Source organism: Hirundo rustica, chromosome 12 (genome assembly GCF_015227805.2).
Source record: "Hirundo rustica isolate bHirRus1 chromosome 12, bHirRus1.pri.v3, whole genome shotgun sequence".
In the NCBI taxonomy this organism is placed as follows: domain Eukaryota; kingdom Metazoa; phylum Chordata; class Aves; order Passeriformes; family Hirundinidae; genus Hirundo; species Hirundo rustica.
In genome coordinates, this window is record NC_053461.1 from 7450669 (window position 1) to 7474675 (window position 24007).

Genomic DNA, 24007 nt, shown 5'->3' on the forward strand with positions numbered 1-24007 from the left:
TCAAGCACAATGCAAGAAGGAACAGAGAGAGTTGCAACAAGCATTATAAAGAGTTACTGTCATGCTTGGTATGAGTTTTGTGGTAGCAAATGTTGCTGATTAAATGCCTGCAGGGAGATAATTTCTCTCTGCTCAGACCACTGTGTTCCTGGCCCTGCAGAAGGAATGGAAGAAGGGTCCCGGTAGCTCAGTACAGGCATTTCTGAGTCCCGTGGGAAAAATGAAGGTTTTTCTTGGGAAATACAGGAAAGTGAGGCTTTTCCTGGGAAATACAAAACCGCCTGGTTTTTCCCCTCAGGACTCTCCCCTGAAGGCCGTGCAGATGCTGTGGGTGAACCTGATCATGGACACGTTCGCCTCGCTGGCGCTGGCCACGGAGCCGCCGACCGAGGCGCTGCTGCTGCGCAAGCCCTACGGCCGCAACAAGCCACTCATCTCCCGCACCATGATGAAGAACATCCTGGGCCACGCCGTCTACCAGCTCACCCTCATCTTCACCCTGCTCTTTGTTGGTGAGGAGCTCACCCTGACTCGGTGCTCAGCTCACGGGTTGTGCTGCCGATGCGTCAGGACGCTTTAAATGTAACGAATTAATGCGCATTTACTGTCTGCCTTCATCATCCTGGTTGATGGGATGGGAAGAACAGCAGGTGTCACGTTGTGGTCACTTCCCAAATATTGTCACCTTAGGAATGGCCTCACTGAACTTTTTTCCCCTCATAAAATACAGGTTTGGGCTTTGGCAAAAGTTTGTATCGAAACACAGCGTAGTGCTGTGCGGTAGTTTGGGAAGGAATTGATTTTTTCGACAAAGTTATAGTAAAACCAATCAGTGGTTGGCATGAAATATGACAGCTAATATAGCCATTGGAGAGGTGATACCTATCTGCGAACACACAGGGCTAAATAGGAGTTGAATAGGTTAATAGGAGTATCCACCCTGCTGCTTCTATACTGAAATTTCATTGTGAGACCTGCCGTGGTGAGTAGGCACGTAAAAACAAATTTAAAAACCCCCACAAACCAAACCACAATAAAAATTGAGATCCATTTTACTGAAAGCAGAGTGTTGTCCACAGTCCAGAAATAACGTTGATCTTAAGTGGTATGGAAAGTAAGTGATCAGCATTAAGTGATACAAATAACACTCTGCTTTGACATTTAATTTCTGGAATGGATATTAAAAGGGGGCAAAAAGTCTAATTTATTGGATTACTGGATTCTTCTTCAGGCCTTGCTGGCAACGGATGCTTTTTATAGGTTGTATTTTGGAGAGGGGAGGGAAGGAGGAGAAATGTTGCTTGCTGCAGGGAATAGTAGGAGCTAATAATAGATTCTGTTGCTCCACAATAATGGAACCCTCTCAGAGGACAGATGATGTTTTCAGTTGGGTATTGTCTCCTTGTCACTTTGTAGTTGCTGTTAAATCACCTGTGTTGTCTCTAAGAATGTTTTTTCCTTACATACAGACTTCCAGATAAACTGCAAATGTAAATTTGTGATTTTTAGGAGGTTTTTGAGCTCCATTGTGAAAGTCTTGTCCACTTTATGGCCATCTGGCAGCTTCTTTGGGATGCTCAGAGGAGGTGATGATCTGTTCTCAGTGAAATTAAACCAAAAGAATCTCCAGGTTTCTGAAGAGATGTGGTCTCTAATATTGTTAGATTTACAGGGAATTTTGAGAATGTCTGCATTAGGAAGTTGGAATTTCAGGTTCTCTAAAACAGGTGAAGAAACTCCTCATAATTCATGTAATATGAATCTTGGAACAAGAATTTCTGTGAACTTTATGTGGAGTTAGAATGGCTTTTTGATGAGTTTTATGGTTTAAAATACTTATACTGAGCCAGATGAAAAGCAAACAAAGATTTTCCTCCCTCTTCTAATTGCTCCTGTGTGTCTTTGGAAAACTGCATACTTTGAAGGACATATCCCAGACAATTTTCTGATAAGCTTTGGAAATAGTCTTCTCCTTTTCAAACTCCACAAGGCTCAGCTTTGATGTGACATGATGTGCAAAACTCAGTGTTTCCATAATTAAATTTCAAATTAATAAGAATTTTTTCTATTTTGATCAAATAATACTTCCTTTCTTTTGTAGGAGGTTTCTTCAGAGACCAGTACCTCAAGTTTTTGTCTTAGTTTGTTGTTGTTGTTGTTGTTGTTTGTTTGGTGGTGTTTTTTTGTTTTGTTTGTTTTGTTTTGTTTATTTTGTTGGTTTGTGGTGGTTTTTTTAGAAATTCATTGTGTTTGAACATACAGTAAATGTCTTTGAGGCATCAGAAATCCAGAATTCACTGTTTGATCCTGTCAGGCTGTGGTATTAAAAAAAAAAAAACAACAAAACTTTATTTTTTCAAAACTCACCGCATTTTTACAGTTACTCATCATGGGTTGTATCTTGCTCCTTTATTGGTCAGATCTATGAGTGAAAGCCAAATTATCAAACTAAACAGCAGTGCTTGCTGTTGATCAATCCCAAGTCTATTTTAAACCAAGAATGTCTGTGTTTTTTTGTCATTGATATCCTTCAATTCTTGGCAGATGTTACTGGATTAGTAAATGGGTAAAAACTGATGAAGAGGGGTGGCTTCTAACCACTGTAGAAAATTCAAACACACTGGCAATGACCTTAAGATTTTGTTACACCTGAAAGAATTGAGTGCTCAGAGAAATTCCTGCTTGGGTAGATAAGAGTAGGACTGACAATGTTGTGTAGGTATAGAGTTAGATAGGAGTCAGCATTTGAAAAGCTTCTTGCTCAGTTGGGATGTGTTTTGCTCATTGGTGCAAGAAAGGTTTTACCTAGAAAGGCATTAAAGCAGAGCAGAGAAGGGAACAGGCTAAAGAAAACAAGGGGAATAGAAACTGGTTTGATTCATCCTAGAGGAAACTTTTATTTTTGTCTTACACCTAGGTGAGAAAATGTTTAAGATTGATAGTGGGAGGAATGCCCCACTTCACTCCCCTCCTTCTGAGCACTACACCATCATCTTCAACACCTTTGTCATGATGCAGCTCTTCAATGAGATCAACGCCCGCAAAATCCACGGAGAGAGGAATGTCTTCGATGGCATCTTCAGAAATCCCATTTTTTGCACTATTGTCCTGGGTACATTTGCCATTCAGGTAATGCTCTGGGCAAAAATCAGTTACTTTTCATTAGAAATCCACCTCAAGTTGTTTGGGACTTTTGTTATCTGTGTTTTCTTTTTTTTTTTAATTTTAAATCTAAGTGCTGACGGAGGCCCATTTAATACTAAACCACCTGGTTTCATGTATTTTCTCAATCAGTACAAGTGTTAATAATGGGAAATGTTATGTAGACATACTAATAAAACAGAATTTTTCACCCTTACAACTGGGTTAATTCTTAAATTAATCTTAGCATGTACAGTGATAACAGCCATCATTGATATTGTCACCGGTTTTTAAAGAAGGAATTGTTTAATAGTGTACCAACAAAGCATTTTACAATTATTTATTGCCCCTTGAAAACTGCTGATGCTGAACAGTTCTTCTCCCAATGCTGCTCAGTATTCCCAGCAATAATGCCCCTGGATTGTGGTTCCTCATGTTCCTCTCCTGAGTCTGCTGTCCCATCACAAGTGAACATAATCACAATAATACACATTTTTTCCCAATTTTTCTCCTTTACGAATTCCTCCTTCTGCTCCTGCATCCGTTCTTTTGCTGGCATCCATCCTGTACTTGATACTATTTGATACTATAATTCAGAAATATATTTTTATCTGTCATTATTACTCAGCTCTGCAGTGTCAGCTCACTATTGACACCTTTCTCCTGGGAGGAGGAAGGAGGAGAAAAGAGCAGTTTGAACTTGAGCTGCAGTGATTTGAAAAGGGGAACTCCTCAATAAACTGAATATTGGAGGAAGGGCAGCAGTGACAGGAGGAGAACTTTGCAGTGATGGTCTTTAACAGCTAATTCAAAATCATGAGTTTAAAACTTGGACAATTTAAATCTCTGGGTGTGATTTCAGGTCCCTGATTTTGTAGCAGAAATATTAACAAGATATATTAATAATATCTGATTTTCAGTTAGCAAAACCTCAGTCTGCTCAGACTCTATGTGTCGTTATCCTGCTGAAGGTGTGGGCTTTCCCCACCCCCTTCCTCCATCAGATCTAGAGTTTTCTGTACCTTCTGTCTCTCTTTGAACACATCTGTAAATGCACAGTAAAATGATACTCAGAGGGAAAAGTCTCTCTTGCAATGGACATTCCAAAATAAACTGGATCAGGGTCAATAAGTTCCCAGTCTAGAATGCTCACGAGCTGGGAGAGCACATGGGGACTGTCCTGTTCTCTCTCTTTGTGACCATTCATAACTGACCACTGTTAAATGTGAGGCTGAGGAATTTTAGTCTGAACTGGTATGGCTTTTTCTCACTTTTAACTGGGAATGCAGAAGTTTGTGGGTCTTGATGAGGGGGTTTTTTGGTACCAAAATTCTGCGGTGTTGGTTTTTGTTTTTTTCTTTTTTTTCTAGTTGTGTTTGGTTTTGTTGCCTTTTCCCTCTGAAAAATTGACCCCTTTTCCTCCGTGCTTCTCTCTGTAGATAGTAATTGTCCAGTTTGGAGGAAAACCATTCAGCTGTTCTCCCCTGCAGCTGGACCAGTGGATGTGGTGTGTATTTATTGGATTAGGAGAGCTGGTGTGGGGTCAGGTAAGCATTCAGTAAGCTGCACATTCAAAGGTGTGATATTGTTAATATTCCTGTTATTTCCTTGCTCTCTCCCAGTGCCCAGTGCAGCCCTTACTGAAACCCAAGGTGCTCTGTGAGAGTTTCAAGGAGAGGTTTATTAGTAAGGATAATTTATCCCTCTGTTCCTCTGGGTTTTATTTTGGTTTTCACATCTTTCCTTTCTAGAAGTGTGTGCTATCACCAGGGCCACCTTCAATTCAGCTTTTTTGTGAAAGATGTTGAGCCACAACTTGAGCCTCTCAGTCACAAAAAATGCCGCAAAGACAAATGCACTCTGACCTTCCCTGGAACTGAATTCCTCCTGTAGGATGTGGCAAAGTTTTGGAGCTGAGATGGATTTCCAGTTCTAGGTCAAACAACTCATTCCCTTGCTGAATTTTTCATTCTAGCTACTGTCATAAGAAAAATTCCAGTGCCTTTAAAATACTCCTGCAGTGATTCTCCATCCACCTAGTTCTGTGTGTGAAGGACAGAAGAGGGAGTGCCTTTTATAGTTGTAGAAAATGGCAGTTAAATTAATGTGTCCTCTTCAATTTCTGCTATATCCTCCGTCATCATTGGTTAATATATAATTATATATTGATGAAGAAACAAATGTCAATGAGATGATATTAAATAAATTGGGATTAACTCTCTGGAAGAGATATACAGACACAATCAGTATTGTTAACATTCTGCGTTATTCTTTTATGTGCAAACACAGGTTGCAAAGTTAATAATAATAATAATAGCAACAATAATAATAATAATAACAATAATAATAATAATAATAATAATAATTTTTTAACTCTGAATGTATTAACAGGGTATTTAAGTTGTTGCCAGCTAGTGCAGTAAAGAAAAGTGTGAAGTTACATTTTTTTCTCTCAGATGTAAAGAGATTTGTAGATTCACAGTTTGCCTCCATGAAGAGTCAAGAAATTTCCCACTGCAATTGAACTCTGCTGTAGTTCTGCTGGGACTGTAGTGAATAAATGCTTGCTTTCAAATCTGATTATTTGTTCTCTTCTGGGAAAAAAAAACAAAACTTTTTTCGACAGTTTGGCCTCATTTTTCATTAGAAATAAGCTCAGATCAGAGCAGCTTTTAATGCATATGGCTGAATTATGCATTATTTAATGCAGTGGCTCAATTATGGCTGAAAACCACCACTATCACATAATTCTGCTGTGATAATTACTTGAGGTTGGGATTTGGCTTAAGGCCTTGCAGGAAGAAGATCTAAAATCAGTTTGATAATCTCAGAAAGGAAGGATTTTTTTGTTTTGTTTTGTTTTTTTTCCCAGCAATTTGGAAAACATACCAATTTTTGGAGAAAGGGGAAGTCAGGCAGGGAGAGGGAGAAGAATCCAAACTGATTCATTCAGCTGTGAAAATTTCCCACAGCCTTTGATCAATTTTTTGGCTTCTAAATTTTGTTATCCATGGCTATTACTAAGAACTAATACTAATATCAGCATTTTTTCCCACTTTACTTGCCCCAGGTTTATTATGAGACCTTAGACATGAAATTAAAACTGATATTGGTACACCTCCACAGTTTTATCACTGAGAAGAAAGCAAATACAAAGGGGAAAAAATGTCTTGTGGTCAATATTTAGTGCCAAGAAAAGAAAAAAGGAAGTTAAACCAAATAAATTTTGTCCATATTTACATGATTTACAGTCTGTGGCAAGTCCTTTCTTTGTGAGCTCTTCAGTGAGAGAGAATTCTTTTCCTTTAGCAGTGATGCTACTCTTCCATCTCAGCTTTTCTCTGCTGCTGTGACTCATTCTAATTCAGCACAAAACAATTTTTTTTCTCTTTTTTTTTTTCTTTATTTTCTTTTTTTTTTTTTTTTATCCACATCCTGAACCAGCTGTTCTTGTGAGCCATGAAAAGCAATCAAGATTTCGGTGTCAAAGCAAGCACTTCTGAAAGGAATTTAAGGGGAAGTTTCCAGAAAGTCAATTTGAGATGTTTTAAGGGACAGTTTTCTAACAGCTCCCATCTCTCCTGAAAACCAAGACTTCCTAAAGTAGCTCATATCCCATTCCCAGAATTACTGATCACTTATTAAAACTGTGATCATTTTTTCTGGGAATAATATTTAGTTCTTTAATCTGCATTTAGTGCTTTAATGAGTCTGTGTCCTGAACTGGGTGGGTGTTGGCAGACACAGAATTTAAATGAATAATTTTAAAAGCTGCTTAAACACCTTAAGAAAAGAATTAGAGCAGAGTCTCACCAGTTTGGCTGAGGTGCTGCAAGAGAGGAACATTCTGTCACACATAGTCCTGACCCAATACAGTTATTATTATGAATATTGGCTTAAAAACCCTATATCACCATCACTTTCATCAGATCAGTAGTTTCTCTCTGTAGAGTGCTGGCACTGTAGTTTGAAAGCTGGGAGGCTGAAGGACTTTCAGTAAGTATTTAATTGATAAGCATTTTCCCTTTTTTTTCTCTCTTGCCCTGTCTTTGCTCATGTCACACTATTAATTTTCCAGGTTTGCATCTTGTTTTTCATCCTCCCCTTTTAAAAGGTTTTATAGTAGTGTAGAAACTGGGTTTGGTGGTTTTTTTGTTTTGTTTTGTTTTGTTTTTGTTTTTTTTTTCCAATTTGTCTTTAAAAACATGATAATAAAACTGGCCTTGTGGATCATGAAGCTCAAAGGTTTGCTTTCTGGAAATATCCAGAACCTTTCCATGTGTCTTCATTGCACCCATTCCAGTTTTCCAAAGCTCTCCACACCAATTTTCCTGCAGCTGTCTTGGTTCTCTCTTCATTTTTCATACATCTGAGCTTCACAGTTGTGGTGGCTTGTTGCTGAAATGAAGAAGAAAAAAGAAAATTGCAGCAGTTTTTTGCTAAGTGGGTCTAATAATTTGCTTTGTAGGAGATTTACTTTAAGCATTCAGTGTGTTCCAGGTAATGTCTTGTTTAAATTGCCATGATTTGCTCCTGGTGTTATACAAGGAATCAGAACAAACAGAAAATGACTACCCAACAGGGTAACACTGAAATGGACTTAAAATAATTGTCCAGCTACAGTACCTGCAATTTTTAAAGATTATTCCCCTGTATTAGTTACTTCCAAGGACCACTTGGGTGGGCAAACAGAATAAGAAGAGGGGTTAAGTTAATCAGAATTTATTGGTAATAAGGACACAGAGTGAGAGAGAGCCCTATGAGAAATCCACCAACCAGATCCACACTTTCCAGAAAATTCAATTTTGATAAATGCCAGAAAAGCACTCCAGCTGCTGGAGCAAAGGGTAGCTGAATCCATGAACAAAGAGAAGTTTTATCAGCATGAGATACAATGAATTTTCACCTCCCGCTACCATAAGTCATTACAAATAGCCAAACTCTAACTGCAGAGCTATCAATCTGGTTAAGTTTTCCTTACATAATTACACTGAAATATCTCCGTCATGTTTTATCTTCTATTTGCTTTATTGAAAAGACTTTTCCCAGCCTTGAACCCACTCCACACTGTGGTTTAGTGGTGCAAGCCATGCTAATTGTTTGCACAACAATTTAAATATTTTTGGGACTAAAATGGAGTTGTCCAAGTGCAAAGTGCTGTTAGGAGCAGGCTTAGCTCACCTTTATAGATCTTACTGAAATGTGATTGCTCTTTTGGAATTAGCAGATTGTTGTGCTGTTGCTCTTGAATGAGGCTTATGTTTTCAGTACTTTTTTATAATTTTAGGTCATTGCAACCATCCCAACAAGTAGGCTAAAGTTTTTAAAGGAGGCAGGGAGGCTCACTGAGAAGGAGGAGGTCCCTGAGGAAGAGCTCAATGAAGATGTTGAAGAAATAGATCATGCAGAGAGAGAACTCCGACGTGGACAAATCCTCTGGTTCCGAGGGCTCAACAGAATCCAAACCCAGGTATGCTAAAAATTAGTGCCCACAAGGTCTAAAAACACCCAAAGAAATGATTGATGTGTGATCAAGGCAAGATAATGTTAACAGGAAAGCCACGGAGTGTTTGTATGTGTGGAGGATGGCACTGGTTAATTGTCCTCGAAGGAAAAGCATGAAAAACAAAACAGGGGAACTGAGCAAAAGGGCTGTGTACAGCAGAAGAGATAAACAAAAAAGGTATAAAATGATGAAATGCAAAACCAGGAATCTGTGATTTGAGAATACCGTGAGTGGATGTTCTTTTTCTCCTAGAGTGATGACAGCTCAAAAAATTGTGCTGCTTGGTCAACATCAGCTCACAGAATGTTAGGAAAGCTTTCTAAAATGTATTGCTTGATTTGCTCAAAAAAACCCTCAAACCCAAACCATTGTTGCTGCCATTGCTGCACTAGCAGAATAATTGAAATTGAGTCTGAAGTATGATGTGCAATTTGATTAAAAAAATTAAATCTGTTCAGTTCTGGCACTGCCACACATGATCATGATTAAAAGGGATTAATTTTCTTTCCTATTAGGTAATGAAAAACGTGGTTCTGGATTTTAGTAGGAATTAAGCAGCCATTAAATATAGAGGTGTAAGAGTTGGCTATTAGAATGATTCCTGAGAAATATCTCTTCCTAGCTTTTGCCAAACACAAAAATCCACAGCATTTTTTAGTATAGCAAACCATTGCACTGAATCATGGTGCTAAAAATAGTGCAGGTTAAGGAGCAGTGTAATTTGTCCTGGAGTGCTGAAGAAAATCATGTGAAGTATTTTGCCTTTTCCATTGCAGTGAAGTGTTTCACTGCCCTCAGGTGTGCTCTGCTTGATCTTTCTAAGATAAAGTATTTCTGCCAGCTTGCAGCAGAGAACAGATATCGCCACATCAGCTGTGTGTGTTTTACATGAGCCTGACAAGAAAAAGAGGTGAATAATGAAGAAAAAGATCTTTTTTTTTTTCTTGAAAGAATCTTCTAAAGAACGTTTTTGACTTGGAAGATTTGGGGTTTTTGTCTTCATCCAAGAAAAACAGCACATTCTGGTTTTGCATGTCTACAAATTGATACATTTTTTTGGGGGGGTGGGGGGAAGATGCAGCCATGAATTTAAGAAAAAAGTGATGGAAAGAAGTCAAATTAGGGCAGTGAGGTCTCTTGGCCATATCTGCAGAGCATAAAATAAAGAGGGTGGAAACTGCTGGTAGAGAGATTAAGGGCTGGGGGATTCCCAGGGTGCTGTGGCACATGATTAAATACGGATCTTCAGCTTTGAGCTTGTGTGTCTTGACTGGATTGAGTCAGGAGCACTCATCACTAGAGAAAATTCAAATTTTAGTTGTGACAAATAGGTGCCCAGGTACTGGAGATCTTCAGGGAAAGATGACCTCTAAATGTGCATTCTTTTCTCCCTGGTGGCTGTAGGAGGAGTGTTGCCTGTTGGCACTTCTGTCAGGATGTCTTTCTGGTTGGGGTGAGTGTAAACAGCTTCAAGCAACACAAAGTAAATGACATCCTTTCAGTTCTCTTTCTAGTCTGAGAGGTAGCTTTTAGTTCTGCATCTTTGCATTTAATTCACAGAGAAATGATTCTTTTAAACTACTTAAACCCAAATGAACATTAATTCTATTTCTTTGCTAACATCCATCTTGATTTCCTTTCTGCTCTTAGTTGTAGAAGCACCTCTAGTAGGATCTCTCCTTCCTCTCTGCCAAGAGACCCCCATGATTTTTCTTCTCATTTTATTTACTCAATGACTTTGTTTTTGTTTTTTTCTGCATCCATTTCACATCTGTGGAATAATAGTGAAAACAAACAAACAAACAAAAACACAAAACCCCAAAAAACAAACAAACAACAACAACAAAAAGAAAATGGGCCAACAGATTCCAAAACAGTGCCCAGGTATGCAGTGGGTAGTGATGGACTTTAATGGAAGGACTTTAATGGATGGAATTTAATCCCTGCTGAGGGCCCCTGAGCTCTGTGTGGGGCCCATCCAGGTGGATTCATTCCCTTATAACACATTTCTCAGGAGGCTAGCAAAAGAACTCCAGGAAGAAGACTGGGATGTCTTTAACATCCCTGGGGGGATTTGCAGGAATCCTCTGCTGTCTAACACACTCCTGGAGATGTGGAAGAAGGTAGAGCATCCCCTCATTTTATGTCTGTGAGGTTGGCAGATCAGGATGAAACTCTTTGCTCAGGACCAGAATGGTCATTCAATCCTAACAACACTGCTTTCCACATTTGTGTTGTAAATTGGATTATTTGCCTTTATTTTCTCTTCAGTCACTATTGGACAGATGGCCTCAGCTCCCAGCAAAGCCTTCACTGCTGCAACAAAGAAACTGCAACAGGCTAGGTGTTGTTTGCAGATAACCAGCACATCTTCCTTAGAGTGCTCCTGTTTAAACACATCCAAACTGACAGAACTTTGCAGTGTTAAAGAGGGTTTTTTGTCTACATCCTCTCTCAAACAGAAGGTTCAACTCAAGACACCAGAGGAGGAATTTCCACGGGGATTTTTCTGTTTCTGTGAAGACACACATAAATTTACTTGAAAGAAAGGTGTATGAAAAATGCATCGACTTCTGATGCTCTTTCTGGCCTCCTTTTGTTCATTTAGGTATTGTTGTCTGATAAATACACAATAGGGAATCTCTGGATGGATATGTGTTCCCCTTCTTGGAATGGAAGTGTTTTCTTCCTGGAAAGTCCTCTCAGATGGTCCTTGAGGGGTGAAACTTCACAAATGGCTTATCTTAGATATGCAGGTTTGAGGAGTATCTAAAAGGGGTCTGAAATTGAATAGAGACAGGACTTTCCAACAGTTTTCTGCAATTTTTTTCAAGTTTTTGTTGCTGTTCTCACAAATTCTTCATTCTGAAGGAAGACAAAGCTGATCATACCCTATTGGCAGGGCTAACAGCCTTTGGGAAGTTCACCAAGTTCACCTTCAGGCCAGACTGTATGATCTGAGTCAAAAACAGAAAACCGCATCTCACCTCTTTTAATTGTATATTGAAAGATTCTCCAGTTCCCTCACATTTGAGAATGGAAATGTTCTGAAGTGAGGAGATTCAAAAATTTTGTAAGCTTGTCGGAATTTTACACGCCCAGCCCGATTCTTTCCTCTTCTGCTTCATTCACGATGAAATTCAGTTTGCTTTATCTGCCTCAGGTGGGAAACAACTGCCTGAAGTGTTCTGAGAATAAAAGCAAAAGCTGAAAAAAATTAGTTGACAGGGTAACTGCTACTTAAAGATTGTTCCTCTTCAGATGCTAAAAAACCACACAGAGTGGCCAGACCGCATTTTTCACCCTCCATTTTTCATGTAGAAAGCATGAAAACTTTTCTTTTGAATCAATTCAAGCCTTTCATCCATGAAAGTCACTCCTGGCAAGAGGTTCTGATATTGGATAAAGAGCCAGCACCTCATTTTTTGGTTTCCATGGAGCCTTTAATATAGAAAACATCGTGGTAGACTTGTGCAAGTGAAATGGAAACCTTTTTATTTCATACAGAAAGGTGGCTCTTTATTTATTTATTTAGTTAGTTAGTTATTAAATTTTAGTATTCTGCTTGGCGATGATGGGAATGATAACTGGACCTTAATCACATTGATGGCAACAAAAATGCTTCCGAGCATCTGTTCTGTGCTAAAAATCAGGAAAAAAAATCTATTCTGCCTGAACTATTCTGCTACTATCAGATTTTTTTTTTTTAATTGTTAATCACTGATATTTTTATTTGCTGTGCACATCTAAAAATTGGATATTCTAGAGTATAGAACATAGAGAAAAATGAGACAGGTGTAGAAAATGTCAACCTTATGGATAAGTTTCAAATATAGGACAGTTTATTTTCTCTACCTGAAGGTCTATAATCAAAACACGATTGCATCCAATATCGTGTTGGAAATTTTTTAAACTTATGAATTTTTGTTTCCTTTCTCCTCTTTAGCAGCTTGAATTTTTCTAAATAAATGCATTCCTTTGCCATGAAAAGGTTCCATCTTAATTCAAAATGTGTGATTTATTTCCATGAGCTCTTTTCTTCTTTGTTATTCTCTGCTTGGAGAAGATAGACTTTTGGGCCAAGTTCTTCTCTTTTTTCTTGGCTTCAGGCAGAGCACAGCCCTGCATGTTCAGCTTTTAGGATTCTGGGAAGGTTGTCATCCTCCCACCAGGAGTTATATCCATGAAGACCTGGAGTTCCTTTCCTCAGGAGAAAGGCAAATTACCTGGCTGTAATTCTTCTTCTCCAGAGAAACCATTAAATACAGATCTTTCCTCATCTTTTCCCTCTTGTACCGAAGGCTTTCAGTTTGTCAGGAAGACTTTTGCACATCTAGAAACATCCTTTGGCTCAGGGTTTATCACAGGAATACACATTTCCTGCTCTCAGTGAGAGCTTTTAAAGCCTTTTTGAATGGTCTCTTTTGAAGAGTGCTCTGTCAGCTGGGTTAGACCCTGAGAACCCAAGATCTGTATTTAATTCTACTTTTATAGAGTGTTTCAGGTGAGTATTTAATGTGCCACGTCACCAGTGGTTTGAGCCATGTGGTTTTTCCATGAACCTGAGTTGACAATGCCCTCATCCCCTATCCCATGTGCAAACTCACCTCACACTGCCCGCTGATTTACTGTGAGATTTGCACTGGACATGTAATTCTGCTGCCAAAACCAAAACTCTCCAGTGTTGTGGGGGCTGCTGAACACTCCCCAGCCCTGGCTGTGCAGTGAAACTGTATCAGGGCTCAGATAGAACAATTCAGCTGCTTGGGCTTTGTGGAGGAAAATTCACTGTGATAATTGTACAGCAGTAACCTGAGATCCCTTTTCCAGCTGGCTGGGGTTGATTGTTACCATAAAAACCCACAGGAAAAGAAACAGTGATGGCCAAAGATAAGATATTAAGGGATGAGAAACATCCGTATTATTAAAGATGCAGCCCTACAAATTGGTTTATTCCTGAGTCTGGCCACAGCAGAAAACCATAAATTCATTCTAGTGCCTCCCTTGAGGAACTTAGGAGGGTTTGCACCGAGATTTGTGCTGTTTAAATTGATAAAAAGACTACCAGTTTACCTCTTTCTAGGCTGGGAATCTCCAGAAATGTGGATTGCATGGTCTGGTAACAGTGGGTTACTTCACATGAGTAGTTGTTTGAATTCCTCCTGTGGATATTGTGCTGCTTTGTCTGTTGTGGTTGCACTGATGCAATAGAGAGGACATTTTGGGGTGTAGGGATTTGTGGGATTTACTCCTGCCAATCCCTGGCTTTCCCTCTGTACCCAGAGCCTGTTTTTTTATCGGTTTACACTGGTGCCAATAGATGCCTTGAAACACTCAGCTGTTTTTGACTCATCCTTTGTGGTGGGGAGTAAAAGGAAGGTGCTCAGGATGGATCTGTCAAACAGGGAATACAGCAGGCATATGAAAATAAGTAGAAAATTGTCATGTTATTTGCTGCAATAGTCAATCCAGTTCCACGTCATTTTCTGGCTAGTTTTAAATGCTCTGTATAAAGATAAAATGTTAATATTTTAAAATCTCCAGTTATAAAACCCCAGCATTCTTTATCACTGTGCTAAATTTATACAAACTCCCATTACAGAAAAAGACAGCTAACATATTGGAATAATTATTTTATCAAGCTAGTGTACGGACGACCCTGGGTTTGTAGACAAAACGGAGTCATATATTGAATTTTAAAGTTTTCTATTATGGTTGAGTGTCATCTCCGTCCCTCTCCCCCAAATTCCAACTGAGTAGCTGAATTTTTGTCCCCCTGGAGAGTCATAACAACATAATTTTAATCTCAGTAAGAAAAAAAAGAGTGGAGCTTAGTTATATCAAATATTCCAGCTGATTTTTTTTACCTCTAAATAAAATGGTTTAAACTTTAAAAACCTGTTATTTCAAATCTTCTACTTGTTTAAAGTGATGCAGCTCCACTGCCTGCTATGGAGCTGCCTCATTTTACCCAGACAGAAAACCTGAATAATTTCTAGAAACATTGAAAAAGGAAACCTTGATTCCAACTGAAGTAGAAGCGCGTGCACTGTTGATTTGTTGTTTTTCATGATTATTCCTGTCACTTATGCAACTGTATCCATACTTTAAGCAACTTGTCTCGTTCTTTCCTCCGTTACAGATCGAAGTAGTCAATACTTTCAAGAGTGGCACTTCCTTTCAGGGGGCTCTCAGGAGACAGTCCTCCGTCACAAGCCAGACCCAGGATGTAACCAATATTTCTAGCCCTAGTCACGTATCGTTATCCAATGCTCTTTCCTCTCCTACCAGCACCTCTGCTGCTGCGGCTGGGCGTGAGTGTGAATTCTTACTGCACCCGACCCTCAGAGATGCCAACTTAGCCAGAGTCCCTTCAGACTCTGCCCCTCCCCAGGCTCTGCCCCCACCTTAATGAGCTCACAAGCCCATGACATGATTACTTTGTGTACAGTAGATACTCCCCAGGAGATGCCCTCTCCTCCTTTGCTAACTCACAGTGAGTGTGGGAAATGGGAAGGTAGAAACTTCCACTGAAGGGTTTGATTTGCAGCCTTGGGACAAGCTTGGATTAATGCAATAATAAAGGTACACAGACATGAGGCAGAGAATTCATAAACTTATGTTCCCATAGTTACAAATAAGAGTATGCCTTAAATAAGCAAGAAACTGTATTGGGTAAGATAGTGAAGTGAAGATAGTTTTAAAGTGTAGTAATGTGATTTTATGGAGTAAGTTAACAGTTTAGGCATTATAATAGAAGCATATGTGCAACATATGGCTGTCAGGTAAAAGCAGCCGCAGTGTGGCAGAATTAAGAAAAGGTGATGGGTTAGAAAAAACAAAATAAACTCTGTGGCAACTTTCCGTTGTATCAGAATGTTATATATTGCCTTGTAACAAAGAAACTTGTGACTGCTTTAGAGCTATGACTGACTTCTTGCTCCTCTAAAATCCCACGACCTCTGAGGCTGACTTTATCTGAGTAATAAATCATTTTGAGCCTGCCAGCGCTCCCATCCCTTCATTAAGGTATTGATAATAAGTGAAGACAGGAATTTATGGTCATTGGGAGGAGATTTTAATTTTATTTAAGGGCTCTCAGTCAGGTTTTCTCTGTCTCAGGTATATTTTCTACTGCTTATAAAATACTGACTTTTAATGATTCTAGGGCTTTTCAGATATCAGATCATTCCACCAGGAAGACTCACTGTAACATGTCCAGGAAAGACATGGAAAGATAGGAACAAGAAATGGGGAATCCAGTTTATGATGCCAGGCTTAAACTTTACATGAATGATGAAAGACTTATTTAAGTTTATTCTCTTTGTCTTATTTAGTTTTAAATTTATTATTTCTGTCTTATTTAGATTTAGGGGTTTTTTTCTCTGTCTTATTTAGATGTAGATTTGTTATCTCTAAATTCACTGGCAGGTAAGCATTGGAGCAGGTGGGACTAGATAAGTTAAAGGACAGTGTTGAAACAACAAAATCAGTGTGGTAACAAATTTTTTAGAAGAAACAGGTTTCTGAATCCTAAAATCCTCACACAGCTTGGTTTTAGGTGCAAAATACCTACTGAAGAAGTACTGAAGTGAATGAAAAATCTGTGAGGCAGCTGATAAGGAAAGGCTGCTTCTTTTTTTCAGAAAAATTCCAGTTGCTCAGAAAGATCTAACTCTTTCTAGACTTTTATTTATTCAGGACTGCGAGTAGCTATTTTTTATTACAGCATTAAAAGAATATTTAAATGTGTAGAACTCAGTTTAAAAGCTTGTAACACACTTCAGAAGATAATGGGACATATTCCTTATACAAGTTTGAGTGAGAAGCTGGCCAAACAGAAGAACCTGCTCTCATCTTTGTGGCCAACAGAGCCAGGGAAGGCAAACAGAGATGGGCATAAAATTCCAGAACTCCTGTAGAAATAGGGAAGCTTGACTCTTCCATTCTGTTTGAGCACAAACCCCCTCAGTATTTGCACACCAAATGCTCAGACAGGAATTTTATAGCAGCAATTAAAATCTTATCAAACAATCATAAAATAGTCTCAGAAGGATTTGTCCATCAGACAGACCTCCCAAGGGTGTTTCTGCTTTTTTCATGTCTGGTTGATTGGTTGGTTGGTTTTTGAAGTGTTTTCATGCAACAGCAAAGCACAGCACCAGAAGTTTTGTTGGATTTAAAGGAGAAACCTCATTTTTTGCTAAAGCTATTTAGGTTCCAGCTTTGGCAATTTCTCCTTGGAGATTTTTCTATACTTTCCTAGTTTTGTCTTGGGATGTTTGGCCTGAGAACTTGCACCCCAACAGCCCTGAGTATTCCAGGGCAACAGCAGGATCAGGGAAGTGAAATCATGGAGGTTCCTGAGCCCAGGTTCCCTCATTTCCACACTGAGCAGGGCACAAAACCCCAAAATCCCAAAGCAGCCTTTCATCCAGGGAATGATTGCCTGGGATAGAATTTCTCCATTTGAACAGGAAGCTGGGAGCAGCTCGTTGTTTCCTTAACATACTGTAGCCAGCACTCTGGGAGGAAAGATCTAATAAAATTTAAATAGACAATTTATCTTCCCTCTCTGCTCTCCACTGCAGCAAAACAACAAGAATTGGATGTTCTTGTATGAGGCAAGGGCCTCACTCGTTTATGGGCTGAAGTTAATTAATAGGAGAAAGCAGAATCTGCTCCAGCCTTTGTCACCTGTCATTTGGAGAAATAAAACAGGTGTCCAGAGCTCCTCGTGGTTATAGCCACCTTTCTTCAGTAAAATAAAAATTGATTTGTTAAATTTCCCATAGATAAGGATCTCTGTGGCAGAGGGCAATTAGAGATTGGGATTTTGAAGTGGTTATTCTGGGCTGTTGGTGTTTTATTACCACAGTAGAATGTCTGCTGGTATTAAATCAGAAATTACAACACTTAGGGAAAGTTTTGATTTATTCATAAAAGGCACAGATTTATGAATGGTGGTGGAAAAAACCCATCAAGTAACCCCCCCCCCCCCCTTTTTTTTTTTAAAAAAAAAATTTATTTTTAAAGGGGGTTTTATTTACAGTGGGTTGCTCATATTCAAAAACCTGGAAAACCTTTCCTAATCCAAATTTCATAGAAATGGGGGATGTTTTTGTGAATTGGCATTTCTTTTTGTGGAAATCCGAGTTGCAAAATTCTCACCTAGGTCTGCTTTTCAGCTCTGTGCATAAAATGTGTGTGGACACACAGGACTGGCTGCTTTCCTCTAAGCTGCTCAGAATGGCTCAAACTCCATTTTCTTATTTCTTTGGGGTGGAAGGGAAAAATGGGATAATTGTACTTCTGATTTTGAAGCCTTTCCCAGGCTTCAGGATTGTTAAAAATATCTGTGAATATATTATGGGGAGTATCAAGGAAAAACCTTGAGAGTATAGGCAGGAAAACAGGGTCTGGTTCTTGAAACTTCTCAGGATGTTGCAACAATTGGGATATTTCAGGTGTCATTTTGGGTGCCCAAAATGGAGAGGGTCTGATATAAATAAATACTTAATTTAAAAAAAATAGGAATCACGTGATGCCCTATTGATATGCCAGTCTAATTTAGCAGAGCATTTATGAAGGTCTTTACTAATCATGTTGCTTTTTAATATAAAGTTCATTGTGACACCTTGCCAACCAGTGAGATGTCCCCTGCAGGTATAGAGTAACATTTTGGATTTTCTTTCTTTTAATGAAATGTTTTTCTAGTATTTTTGGGCAAATTAACTTTTGATTCAAAGAGTAGCGCTTGCTTAAAGAGAAATCTGCCTGTGGAATGCACCCACCCTTACAGTGGTTTGTGAAAGAGGTTAGCAAGTAATTTGCAGCTGTTTATAAATATGGCCCACTCAGAGTCCTGGAATCCCTTAATTAAAAGCAGTTTGTACAAGGAATATTTAATACAATACTAAAGTTTCCCTAGTGAGCCATTGGGGTGTTTTTGCCAATTACAAAATACAGATTTCTGGATGTCACCATTAATGGATAACAGTGAGGTCTTTGAGTCTCTTATCTCTTTTTGAGAGATGTTGCAGCTTTAAATAAACAGAGCAAAAAGTCCTGCAGATTAAAACCTGGCATTTTGTATATTCTGATAAAATTAGGAAATTCATTTAAATGCACACTAAATATACTCAACTGTTTAATATGCAAACCTTCAAGCCGCAGAAAATGAAAATATGGGGAAGTTAAGCAAGGTGGTCTCAGATCTTCTCAGACACAGATTTACACACACAGACTTCTGTCATTTGAAAGTGCTGCCACTGCAGAGTTAAGGGTGGGTTCAGGTACAACCTTTGGTGGATTTATATTTTATATGCATTTATTTCCATGACTTATTTGGGTGGGGAGGTGGGGAACAAACCCAGAACCTTGGAGCAGCGGAGCATCTCTTTTATCTTTTGGAGCTCAGAATTAATAACACCAAAAATTAGCTTGGGCTTAAAACCAAATATGTGATTAAAGCTTTTACCACTAGTTTTTTAGTTGGGTAGAGGGTGAGAATATCTAACTGTACACAAAGTAAACAAGTCTTTATCCTACTCTGTGTATTCCTGGTTCTCAGATGTTTGTGTTAGCAACAGATAACTGCTGTAAAAGAACACAGTTTCCGATTTTCCAAGAAAGACACACATTTAATATTCCTTTGTACTTGCTCTTCCTCCCATTCTCATGTGGAGCTCATACTCTTCCCAAGTGGAACTGCAGGTCTCTTAAAAAAAACTCTCAGAGAATATTCTAATTTTTAAGTTTAGGGAGCAATGGGGAAACAACGAGCAAACCAAAGCAAACCCCAGCAAAAGAAAACATCCCAGAGTTTTTTTTTCTTGGTTCTGATGAGAATTGTCTCATCAGAGGTTTTTAGAAGTGAATATTTAATGGAATCCCTTGAAACTTGTTCCTATATGATCCCCAGCAACAGTGGCCTCAAATGACCCACCTGTACGGTGAGGCAGGAGCAAATACAGAGTAATGACTCCAATTTGTATAGCAGCAGTTAAACCTCACCAATCAATCACAAAATTGTCTCAGAGGAATTTGTCCAGCATACAGATCTCAGAAGGTTCTTTTGGTTTGTTTTTCTGTCTGGTTGATTGGTTGGTTGGTTTTTAAGAAGCGTCTTCATGCAAGAGCAGAGCACATCACCCTTAAGGCTGGATTTGTGCTCTGCCTCACTAGTTGGAGGGGCCACAGACTTCAGAATTGGGGCTTAATTTGCACAGACAACCTTTCCCATTGCCCTTTGAATTAAAGGATCCTTGCAGATTCTGAGATGTGCCAGAATGCAGTGTTGAGCATTCAGCATTTGCTGAATGAATTGGCACGAGGGCAGGAACTGACACCTGAGGTGTCACCCAGGGGCTTGCTGTGGGCTGGCACAAGGCCACCAGCATCTGGAGATTGTGTCACACCAGCGTGAGACACTCAGCAAGCTCAGTTCCAGTGGCTCTCACAGCCCATTTCCCAAGAGATCATCTTAAAGATTTTATTTAACTGTTTGCAATCTGTTGTGTATGGAGAGCTTTTATATTTCTTACACATTTAATTTTCTATAAAGGAAATAATTTAGAATGCAGAGCTAAAACGAGGTAAAGTCTTGATTGGATAGAACATTTTTCATAAAGAAAAATGGGAGGAAAAATTCTTTTAAAGAAATGGTCTATTTTAATAAATGTCGAGGCAAAGATTGCTGCTCAATATTGATCTGCATTCAGACCACAGACAAACCCATTGTGCATTTTCTGTACAGGAAGGTATAACCATCACAGGAGGAAATGGAACAAGCAGAACTTAAACCAAACCCACAGCTAAAATTATGTTTATAAAAGTTGCACCATTGAACCAGAGACTGGGGTTCCCTACTAAAGCCTAGGACTTCCCACTGGCCGTAACTAAGGTTGTAGAAAAACCCTCCTGGGACATGCAAAAAAACCCAAAATTAAATCCTGGATCTCCTCCCTGAAGGTTAATTAAGATTTAGAGTCTAAATGTAAACCCAAGCCCTCAAGTGGGGATGTGCCATGGCAAGAAGGGTTAGATCCTAAAGAATAAACAGGTTCTTTTAAAGGCTTGTGTGATTTATTTAAATCTGATACAAAAATGTCAAACTCCATCATTTTGCAGTGATCCTGCTGTGGAAAGTGGAAGCCCTGTGCAGGACTCTGCTCTTTTACTCTAAAATGCAGAAGAATTTAGCCCTGTGAACCCTTTGTGGCATGAGAATCAGGCCTGTGTGGGTGCTCTGCTTTCCTTGCTGCCCGTGGTTTGAATTTTGAGCAGTACTTGCAGAATTTTCTGCATCTTTATGTGGGAAGAAAGTAGCACGGATAAAGTTATGCACCTGTTTCACTCGTTAAAGCAGAAAATAGAAATTCTTCTTTTTTTTGTACATTTTTTTTAACTTTAGATTTGAATTTGCTCAACTTCTGCATCCTACTCCCCAGAACATACTAGGCACAACATTTACAGGTGACCCCAATTCATGCAGCATCTCCTATGAAGACCTAATCTGATTTTACTCACCTAAAACTGGGAGGATTCAAAAAGAAACACCAACATAATGAAGATGTTTTCTATCTCAAAGCTTTCTATATGCAGTAGTCCTTGACCAAACTCCTTTACCTTTGTACAGTTTAGTCTTGACCTAGAATAGTCTCAGTTACACCTAAGAGTTGGCATCTCTTTGCAAAATTGACCTCTTGTTTACAATTTTATACTAATCACCTTACTGACCTTTCAGTATTGAATTTATTTGCTATTGCAGTGCCCTACTCTCTACTGTCTGAATATTAAATGTGTTTGTTTTCCCAGAGGGCTAGAGAACATTGGACAAAAGGGTTCAGCAGGAGAGAGTGAAATAAAAAGAGGTTGTGAGTCTTTAACCTTGAGCCTGAAATGAATGTGAACCAAACTCCAGATACTTGGCTTAGATGAAGCCAGGTAAACATTCGAGTATAAGCCCACACACTACCAACCAGAACACGGCTGTTGGTGCTTACCAGGCTTTGGAGATTTTGCCTAGATGGTTGTACTTAGGACTGACATTCTGGACATCACCTTTTTCTTCTGATGGGAAAAAAAAAAAAAAAAAATAGTATCTAAAATTCTATATCTTTATTTTTCTTTTTTTTCTTTTTTTTTCTTTTTTTTTTTTTTTTGCTTTGTTTTGGTTTTTGTTTTTGGTTTTGGTTTTTTTTCTTGCCTGATGCAGTATAATAAATCTGACTTTCAAGGTGGGATGAAGCTGAAGAGTTTTTTTCTGTTACAGCTCCAGAGAAGAAAGAAGTGGAAACTTATAGCAATGTCAAAAATGTCCTGAAGTGTTGTCCCCGCAGTCTTTTGTTAAAAGCAGTTCATTTTTTTCTGTTGTCTCCATTCCTGTGAGAAAAGGGAGCTGTATCTCACTGTTTGTCTTCCCTTGGCATTGTCAGTCTCATAAAGAAACACCATTACATGAACTCTACATAGTTCATACTAAACCAACACTTCCCAGGTTCTATCCATCACGGATGTCCCTGCTTTTCCACGCTTTTACAGCCATAACAACATCCCAAGTTCATCTGCTTTATTTTATCTTAAAAAAAAAAATCTGGTTGGGCTTTGTTTCAGCAGAGCCCCAAAACATTTTTACACTAGCTATCACCTCAGATCTTGAATTTAAGCATGTGTTAAATGAATTTATTGCTGTTGGGCCATGTAACTCTGGGTAAATAATATTTTTAAATCTGGGAGCTGGATCAGCTATAGTAGATAGAATAAACAATGTAGTATTATGGTAGAGAAATTAAAATGCCACCTTTATATGCAACAAACCCTCCACCTTTTTTTCTACTAAGTTTTTTCCCTGCAAGCAATAATTTGATCCATTGGGGATAGACTTTGAAGGAGATTTTGAATTTTATTGTAATGCAGAAATTCTATCACTGAATGATGGGTGACATTAAAAAAAAAAAAAAAAGTTTTCTTCTGGATGCCAAGCTAAACATACAAGATTTTTATTTGAGGAGAGAATTTCCTCTAAAGTGAAGAATTAATGGAAAATTAATATCCATCTCTGTAGAGAAATTTTAAATCAAGATATGAGTTTCTACAGCTCCCTTGTGAAGAAAACTCTTTAGAAATCTAATTTGATTTATTGTCACCTTTAGGGACTTGCCCAGTCTGGCTCTTCCATTACCATTGGCTTCAGAAGATGAAGTACCATAGGTATCAGCAGAGCTGAAGCAGTTCTAAGCTCATATTTCCAGTACAAACCAAGGTGAACAAGTAGAAGACATTCTAGAAACATCTCAATGTTCTTGCAAGACCCAAACAGTCCAGGCCAAAAACTTTGCCACACACCTTCACCCAAAGTGAGAGGCAGCAGCTCTGTCTTCAGACCATGAAGTTAAAAGTCATTATTGCAGTGCTCCCCTGCAATGTCTCATTAATAAATTAATTCAAGAGCCACTACAGAGCCCCAAATCCAGGTCATGGCAGGCACGTTTGCAGAGCTGCCTGTCAAACACAGTGGACTCTGTAGTTTTCCCTGGATTGACCAGAGGCTTGGAATTAAATCCAAATGAGATGCCAAATGTTGGTACTAAAGCAATGCAAATACTTTCCCTACTGTGGGACATGGAGCTCACAAATCGAGATCAGTTCCTCCCTTGCTAAATCATGGAGACTTAAATACAGTTTGTGTGATGAGGGAAAGCTTTCCTTTCTTTTGGATTCTGATGGATCTGTTCGGGATAATATCAACCCCTTTTGTTTGCGTAAAAATTTATTTACGTAAAAATTTATTTACATAAAAATTTACCTTCACTATAAGGAATCCAGCTGGCAAGTAGAACCTAAGTCTATTCCATGAGAAGCGGCTGTTTCCAAGACAATAGAATTATCTTGTTAATTGATAGCATTCAGCTGCAGCTGAAGAGGTGACTGGTATTTGAGTTTAGAAAGCAGAAATAGTGGGGAGGTTTGCAGAAATGTCATCTCATCAGCCCAAACTATAAAGTACCCATGGTACAGAAAGTTTCCTGATTTAAAATAGGGCAATACAGGAATGTGGTTTTAAGGCTGCCTCAACAATCATACAATTTTTTTCATCATTCAGGCTAATTACTCTACACTTTAAAAGACAAATTAGGAGGTCATAAACTTCACTTAAGTGAAGGAATTTATCACCTTTTCTGTCTTTAGCAAAGCAGATGAATCTCTTACCCCACTCTGTTGACTCTACAGACCCCTCACACAACTCAGATTCAGCTCTCATAAAGCCCTGGTTTTTAATTCCAGGAGCTCTCTTAGGTACACTGTGTGATTGAAGTGGGTAAAGCCAATTCAAAATTTATTTATTGATTTTATTGT

General features: G+C 38.8%; 1 protein-coding gene across 9 annotated transcripts in view; it reads left to right on the forward strand.

The window, feature by feature from the left end:
• ATP2B2 (ATPase plasma membrane Ca2+ transporting 2) overlaps positions 1-24007 on the forward strand; it is a 393065-nt gene that overhangs the window by 363496 nt on the left and 5562 nt on the right. For 7 of the 9 annotated variants that reach the window (XM_040076442.2, XM_058422233.1, XM_058422234.1 and 4 more), the window contains 4 exons: positions 299-512; positions 2918-3129; positions 4581-4688; positions 8429-8611. In XM_040076442.2, coding sequence (XP_039932376.1) covers positions 299-512; positions 2918-3129; positions 4581-4688; positions 8429-8611 — 717 coding nt within the window. Of the gene's footprint in view, positions 1-298; positions 513-2917; positions 3130-4580; positions 4689-8428; positions 8612-14789; positions 14962-24007 lie in introns of all 9 variants that reach the window. The other 2 variants (XM_058422235.1, XM_040076441.2) reach the window with 1 other exon arrangement.